This window comes from Accipiter gentilis, chromosome 4 (genome assembly GCF_929443795.1).
Source record: "Accipiter gentilis chromosome 4, bAccGen1.1, whole genome shotgun sequence".
Classification (NCBI taxonomy): Eukaryota; Metazoa; Chordata; class Aves; order Accipitriformes; family Accipitridae; genus Astur; species Astur gentilis.
The window spans coordinates 46,781,105-46,789,012 of record NC_064883.1 but is presented as its reverse complement, the minus strand read 5'-3'; the positions used below and the strand labels follow the sequence as shown (position 1 = coordinate 46,789,012).

At 44.7% G+C, this 7,908-nt stretch overlaps 1 protein-coding gene across 3 annotated transcripts in view; it reads left to right on the top strand.

Annotated features, from left to right (window-relative positions):
* The first annotated feature begins 92 nt into the window (after positions 1-92).
* The window catches only part of KIF9 (kinesin family member 9), a 27,345-nt gene continuing 19,529 nt past the window's right edge, over positions 93-7,908 (top strand). The window contains exons 1-8 of one of the 3 annotated variants that reach the window (XM_049799277.1): positions 94-179; positions 2,105-2,249; positions 3,358-3,458; positions 4,003-4,168; positions 4,304-4,410; positions 5,201-5,425; positions 7,574-7,657; positions 7,778-7,870. In XM_049799277.1, the coding sequence (XP_049655234.1) occupies positions 3,363-3,458; positions 4,003-4,168; positions 4,304-4,410; positions 5,201-5,425; positions 7,574-7,657; positions 7,778-7,870 (771 nt within the window). In that variant the 5' untranslated portion in view covers positions 94-179; positions 2,105-2,249; positions 3,358-3,362. Of the gene's footprint in view, positions 180-2,104; positions 2,250-3,357; positions 3,459-4,002; positions 4,169-4,303; positions 4,411-5,200; positions 6,236-7,573; positions 7,658-7,777; positions 7,871-7,908 lie in introns of those variants that run through there. The other 2 variants (XM_049799275.1, XM_049799276.1) reach the window with 2 other exon arrangements.

Genomic DNA, 7,908 nt, shown 5'->3' with positions numbered 1-7,908 from the left:
CTTGTCCCCGCCCGGCCACCGTAACGCGGCCCTCACACACCCACCCACCCACTCCACTTCCGCCTCCCTCCGCTTCCGGGAGAGACCGGAAGAGGTAGGTGCCATGGCAACGGCGTACACAACCCCCGCTGGCCGCCGCGGCTTCTCCTCGCCCGGGCCCGGTTGAGGAGGGGACGCAGGTAGGTGAGGGGGGGGGGCTGCCCCCGGGGGTCACCCCCTCCTCAGGGCCTTGTCGTCAGCCGACTCCTCCGGCCGTGGTGTCCCCACAGGCCGCATCAGCCCCGCAGGCTTTGTTCCCCTCCTCCAGGACTTGTCGTCGTCCCCCCCCCCCCCGGCAAGGCCTCGCCTCCTGCCCCCCAGGCTTTGTTCCCCTCACTCAGGCGATGTCTCCGTAGGCCTTGCTCTCCCTCTCGCTGACCCCCAGCCTCACCTCCTCAAGATCTTGTGTCCCCACCATCTCCACCCCCCACCCTCCCAGGTCTGCTAAAACATGGACGATCTTTTCCCTGTCCCTACAGCCCCCACCTCGGCCTCAGCTCCCTCTCAGGTCACCTCCTTTGCCCTCCTCTCCAGCAAGCGGGGCTGTGGGCATGGCTGTCCACGGCACTCCCTCTGTTGCCTGTTATCTCAGCCATCCTCATGCCATCATCCCACCTCTTCTGTCATCTCTCCTAGGCCCCCATTATCAGTGCAGCCGTGTCACTAGCTGCCTCGCATCCCGCAGTGTCTGGCTGGTTTGCAGTCAGCTGGGAAGGCAGAAGGTAATTTGGGGCTCTTCTCTCTCCTGTTCTCCTTGGGGCAGAGGTGGCCCCGGGCGTGCAGATGGCCTGGGTGCTGAGGCAGAACTGGGCTTTGATGTTGAACTGGGTGGATTCAATGCTGACAGCATCACTGGAGTTTTAATTCTAGGGACAGCCTCATGGTCACCACCTCAAAAGCAGCTTTGCCTCTCCAGTGTTTAGATTTGGCCCAGGCTTTTGTCCATCTGTGGTGGATAAGCTTAGGTCTCTCAGAAAACTGCACTTCACTGCTCTGGGTACACATTTCTGTGCCAATCGGCCCCCAAATCTCCATCTAAAATTTCCCTTTGGCGTTAATCTTTGTGTAGGCACGTTGGTGTCTGCCTCCATTGCAGAGATAACTGTTTCCATTAATTCTGAGCATAAATAGTCTGTTAGTCTTGAGACTAACTAGTCGGGGAGTCCTGCTGGCTTCAGCTGCTGTGTAAGGAGGGACCAAGGAACTTGGGTTTGGCACCTTGTCATAAAGAGCTTCAAAACCGATGGCCCGAGTTGTGAATTGTGATTTGCTTTGCTTGCTTGGCTTATGTTATGGGTGCTGAATGATGAGTGAAGGTAACAGCAAATCTCGCTCTTGTCCTTTCAACATTTCCTGTTTGAACCAGGGGCGGATGATTTAGCGGTGAAACAGCCAGAAACGTTTTTGGTTAGCTGACCAGTAAACATGTAGGTTTTTTCATAGTGCCTCAATAAAAATTCCACTGCAGACAAAAAAACCCCACAATTACTGATCAGATTGGTTGGATGGTTGGGGTATTGTTAATGAGCTGGAGAGCTTGTGGTCTCTACGCTGTTGGTTAGGAGTCTGCCAGAGAGGTGTTTCCCGGTTTCCTTCCCGTCTTCTAACGTTAGTAAATACTCCCAGGAGTAATTTGCTTTTGTCCTAACATCGAACAGTGGGCATTGTTGCAGTGAGGAAAATTCCACTCATTTGGAATTTGTTCTGTCTCTCTCTGATTCATATTAGAGTTTTTGCCTAAAATTTTCCCCTGCTCCTTCTTCCTGCTGTGCTTTTTGCTGCAGCTTTGAAGAAATAAGGCACATGCCCCTCCAGCACAGGGTTATATTTGCGTAGCAGAGTTTTGTGATCTCTAACAATCCCGATAAACAGGTAAGTAGCATTTCTATGCTGGTTACCAACTTTAAAACTCCATGTCTGTTTCCATGTCGCTTGTACCTGTGCTGCTCCTGCCTTTATTTATGCAGTGCTGGCAAATATTTTGGCAACTTTTTGTGTGTGTTACTTAGAGCCGAATCCTTATGGTGACATCTATGCACTTCTTTATCACCGTGCTTTTTCACAGATCATTTATTCGAAGACAGTCGCCGATGCTGAAGAGATTATGGTCACGGTAACATAGCTCTATTTTGGATTCTACAGTGGGCATTGTGTTGGCATCACTGCAGTAGTCGAGGAAAAGGACAAGGCGCCCACGGTACCTTTACCAGGTAGTCATTCAAATGGTCACCTCTGTTTTAAATAAAGAGAAGTCTTGGTTCAACTCACATGTCTATGTTTCTTTTTAAAGGAGTCACAGCAGATAAGGTGAATAAAAATACTTAATATACAAAGGATACAAAGATCTGGTCCGAAATTAGAAGTTGTCACTAGATATTACACAACTATTGGGCCCAGGCTGTCTGTAGGAAACAGCCGAGAGAAAACACAGGATCTGCATGTTCCAGGGATTTAAAAATACTCAGTCCATGTTTCTTAGATGGGGCTTTAGCAGCTGGATGTATCCTCTGAGCCCTCCTCTGGTGGATTTTAGCCAGCAAATCATCTAGCTTTGCCAGATATTGACAGCTGCTTACTGAAGTTGCATTGACCAGAAGAGCAACACAAGAATTTCACCAGGAGTTGTCAGGCACATGACTTTTTTTCTTCTGGAAACTTTAAGATCAGGTGTTCATTAGGAAGTTTAATATATTTTTGCGTATCAGTATAAAGAAGGGGTTACAAAGATATGAGAAATGCATATTCAATACAGACTGTAAACAAGGTAATTACTGCTCAGAGCATTGGAAATGTTGGCATACCAATGGGCTGCACGGTCCTTTGCAGTGCTGTTGAGTTCCTTCAGGCTTGGTTTCACCTATACCACGTCTAACTCAAAGCCTCAGAAGCTTGAAATACAGTTCTAGATGAGCTAACCTTACAAAACAAGGCTGTGTGTGCCTTCACACACAGAAAACACTAGACAAAGGAAAATCTGTCTTGTATTCCTGCAATTGTTTTGCTTTGCAAGGCTAAGAGGAAGAAAAGCTTGTGTTGTCATACACTAATGTGCCTGATGCACAAGAGGAAATCATGATCAGTAAGACCCTTCTCTTTTTACATGCTCAGTTTTCCGAGCAGAACAATGCTGCAAAGAATTTTCAGCAACTGTTTGCCCACAGTTGCTTTTAATAAAGAGTAGAAAGTGCAGCTGAACATTTGTCAATGCTGTATTTTTAAACTTGACTACTCTGTAGCTTGCCTTTTCACGACAAATAACATTTAATTTCATTTTAGGGAGTGCAACATTGTTGATTTTTCCCTTTTTTCCCTCTCTAGTTAGAATGGATGCAGTAGAAAAGAGAGTCCATACATTTGTGCGAGTCAAGCCAACAGCTAATTTTGCTCAAGATATGATCAAGTTTGGGCCAGACAACAAGGTAGAGAAAAAGAGATTGCAAGTGTGGAAGGTTTGGAATTTTATTTCAGTTTTGCCCACAGAAATGCAGAATTCTTCCATTCCTTAAGGCCGTGTTGATTCATGTGTTCCTGCATGCTGTGCTCTGTGCTGACAGTAGCTCATGGTTTTGTATCAGCAAGCATGACTATGGAAAACATACTTCTTGTGGTACAGTCACTAGAGAAGATCCTCAAAAGGACTGGGACTCTGACTGTTCCTTGAGGAATTCCTAGCGGTAACCACCATTTCAGCCTAAGAGGTCTCCCTGCGGTACAGTCTATTTCTATCCCCCCTTCTGAAATCAGACACATCACTGAAAGGTAAACAGATGAGCTTAGCCACATTTCCTTTTTTTTAAAGTATCCATTACCAGAAAATACCATCAAGATCAGTAAAACAATATTATTATTTGTGCTCTGTTTTCTACTTACCTCCAGGTCTTCAGTGGGTATTTTTTTTCAGACAATAACTGCTGAAACTCTTCATGGCTATCAAAGTTATCTTCATCTCTTTTTGGGTTTCAGACCATAGATATATACATCAGAAAAGATGCCAAGAAAGGAGTTGTGAATAACAGGCAGACTGACTGGTCCTTTAGACTGGATGGCGTCCTTCACAATGCCTCCCAGGAACTGGCTTATGAGACTGTGGCTAAGAAATTGGTGTCTGAAGCTTTAATTGGCTATAATGGTAATTTGTTGCTATTTTTATTGTTTTGACAATAAGTGTAGATTTGATCTGAGGGAGAGATCCTTTTGATGTTCCATCTGAGAAATGCAGAGGCTCCCTCCTAAGTTTATTCTTTTGCTTTTGAATCTTTTCTAGGCACGATAATGTGCTATGGGCAAACGGGGGCTGGTAAAACTTACACGATGACGGGAGCAACTGCCGAGTACAAGCATCGAGGAATCATACCCCGAGCTATACAGCAGGTACTAGATTTGAGTGGGAAAAGAGGCTGGAAGAAATCACAAGGTCAGCTCTTGCTGATACTCATAAAAGTGTTTTAACACAGTGAATATGTTTTATGTTAATCTCCACCGGTCCTTTTTTTTTACTTCATTTTATCTAAGTAATGATCATTAAAGAAGTAAAGGAGGCTGTAAAACATAGTTACTTTGTACCTTCATTTTACTACACCATGACCTTGTTCACTGATAACAGCGACGTTTCAGAGCACTGGGATGGTGTTGGCTTGAAACATGCTGATTTGTTGGTCCCGTTGCTGCATAGACACGTCCCTGTCCAGAGGCACAAGTCTACCACTGCTCTGAGGGGGCAGGTCTGCCTATCTTTAGGCAGCGATACTGCAGAATGCTCTCCACTTCCACAAAGACAACTCACGTGCTCAGTGTGGGGCTGACACAACACATACAACCTGAAACAAAGATGGGAGGAATTCTGTAGTTCTGCTTTACTGTCAATTGCAGAGGTTGTTCCTGTTTAATTCTACCAGCTCACATAAAGTACATGCTGCTTCCCAAATGTAAGCAGGCCTTCAAAATTGTTGTTTTTAAAGCTATCATTTTGCGAAATCATTAAAGCCGTTGACTTAGCCCTGTCAGCCCTCAGACAACCACAGTTCAGAATTAGCTACATGTACACAGATGCACTTGTAGCTGCACAGAAACTTGAAAATAGCTTCTCTGGAAAGCCATAAATAGCTAATAATTCTGTTTGTGAGCTAGCACTGCCACTGACAAACTCTTTGTTTTTGTACAGGTCTTCAAAGCAACTGCACATTCTGTTGATCCGTTCATCACTGTCCGAATATCCTACCTGGAAATCTACAATGAGACCTTGTTTGACCTTCTGTCCACCATGACCAGCAATGGGACCAGTGACATGCAGATGGCTGTAGTGGATTGCCCGCAGGGTGTTTATGTGAAGGGCTTATCTATACATTCAGTTAGCCATGAGGAAGATGCTCTAAATCTCCTTTTTGAGGCAAGAAAAAACAAATACTACACTTCATCTGATTTTTATATTTATTGGCTTAGCTGAGGGAGGAGGCAGTAAAGCAGGAGGTTTGTGTCCAGGATGGCTGCAGGGAGGTTCAGGCCTCTTTGTTCTCTTTATTGTGGATAAAAGAACTGGTAACTCTCTGTAGCCCTGTTCGTGCAAGGAAAATGTCCCTGGCACACAGATTCTGGAAGATCTCTGTGGAGAAACCCTGTTTTTAGTGTACGCCAGAGCAAGTCAAGTGATGGAGGAAATATGTTGAGGTGAGACCACAGAACGTAGTAGCGTTGGAGATTCCAGGCAGCACCAAAATAGCGAAGGCAGCTGCAGAATCTGCCTTCATTTCAAAAGCCTTGTCTGAAATACCAGCCACCTCACCGACCCCTTCAGCTGACTGAGATCCCAGACAGCCAAAAAGACTTGTTTTCATTACCCTGGTTATCACATAAGGATGTCAGTGAGTGACTTAGTACAAAGTGTAGAATATTTGGGATCCTTTTAGACCCACCAGCTGACCAACACTGGAATTTCTTCCTGAAAAACACACCTGCCTGTCCTAGCTATGTCAATGCTCCAAGAAAAAAGAGTCTCACCAGCAACATCTTTGGCAGATAGGCTGGGATGGTCATGGCATAGGTACCGTTAGTCAGATTTTATGGCAGGGACTTTCACACAGTGGGTTGGATTTGTGAAGGGAGTTTGCTTACTTATGTCTGCATCTTTCGTTTACTTGTGTGTACTTTATTTCATAAGGAAAACATGAATAAATAATTGGTTCTGTATGCAGGAAGCGTATTCTTACCAGGAGCCATCTGGTGTCCTTAAAATCTTTCACTTGCCTTTTTAATAATGGGACTGTGTTGTCCTAAGCTAGCCTCTGTGATTTGCAGGAGCTCCCATTTTCTTTTTAACAAGTAGAAGGATGATGATAATGCAGCTTAACTTGAGATTTATAGACAGAAAAAGTACAAGTGGTGCCTGGGGATCCATTCAGGTCCTTAGATGAGTTCTGTGTGTGGTTCTAGGTTCACAGAGAAAGCTCCAGGGTTTGAGGAGGCTGCCCACTATGCTGTGACTCTTCATCTGTGGAGTGGGGATGATAGTATTTACCTAGAGATCTTCACCTTCATCCTTGCTCTTAGATTTACGCTCCCTAGTGTGGAGCCAGTCACTGACCTTCCAACTCTCAAAGGTCATTGTCCGTTGAGACCCAGGCAGACCAGTCAGCTGTGAAACCTGTTAACAAGTGCACTTCTATGCTGTAGAGCCTTCCATTTCCTTTTCTGCCTTGCCAGCCTGGCAGCACAGCTCTGTGATAGACCAGTGGTCCTAACAAGCAGTTGCAACATCATTTTCAATGTTGCTTTCTTTTCCTGTAAGTAGGCATTACAAATTTGTGGCTATCATTTCTGTGTGAGTTTTCTATGACATTTAAAGCTTGCAGAGCTCTTTGGTTTTCTAGTCATCAAGAAACTGAAACAGCTGGGGAGGTATTGCCTCTGAACAAGGCTTGCCTGACTGTTCCTCAAAAAGCCACAGTTCTGTGACCTGAGCCTTGAAAGTGGAAATGCAGATAATGTGGTCTCCGGTAAAAGGCATTATTACAGTAAACAGTGACCTTTACCAACTGCACCATGAAATGCTTTGAGGGGTCTTTGAGTAAGAAAGCAAGGCAAACACGGTGAGCTCCTGCTCTGACTGCTCTAACCAACTGGTTGGTGTTACGGGCTCTGCAGAGTGAGGATTGAACCACTGTTTATTTAGAGTCATAGAATCATTTAAGTTGGAAAAGACCTTCAAGATCATCAAGTCCAACCATCAACCATGCCCACTAAACCATGTCCTGAAGTACCCCATCTACTCACTTTTGAATACCTTCAGGGATGGTGACTCAACCACTTCCCTGGGCAGCCTATTCCAATGTCTGACAACCCTCTCAGTAAAAAATTTTTTCCTAATATCCAACCTAAGTCTCCCTTGCCTCAACTTGAGGCCATTTCCTCTCATCCTATCTCCAGCCACCTGACAGAAGAGACCAGCACCCACAACTAACTGTGTGGATTTCTGATTTCCCTTTATTCTACCAATGCAAAAGTTTAAAAACACTGTCCTGAATTTTGACTTCATTTGCAGGGTGAGACCAACAGAATGATAGCAGAGCACACACTGAATAAAAATTCATCCAGATCCCATTGCATCTTTACTATTTATATTGAGGTAAGAGCTCCAGCAGTTTTCCCAGGGACTCAAATGGCTGATAATCTTTACATGTCTGTTTTTTACTGTATTTTGGTTTTGTCTACTGTTAAGTACAGTTTATATTCTTTTCTCCCTTAGTCTCGTTTCAGAGTTTTCTCAGATGTCAAATGCATTAACTCTAAAATCAACTTAATAGATCTGGCAGGCTCAGAGAGACTGAGCAAGACCGGAGTAAGTAATGGAAGAAATATTTCAGTGAAGAGTCTAGT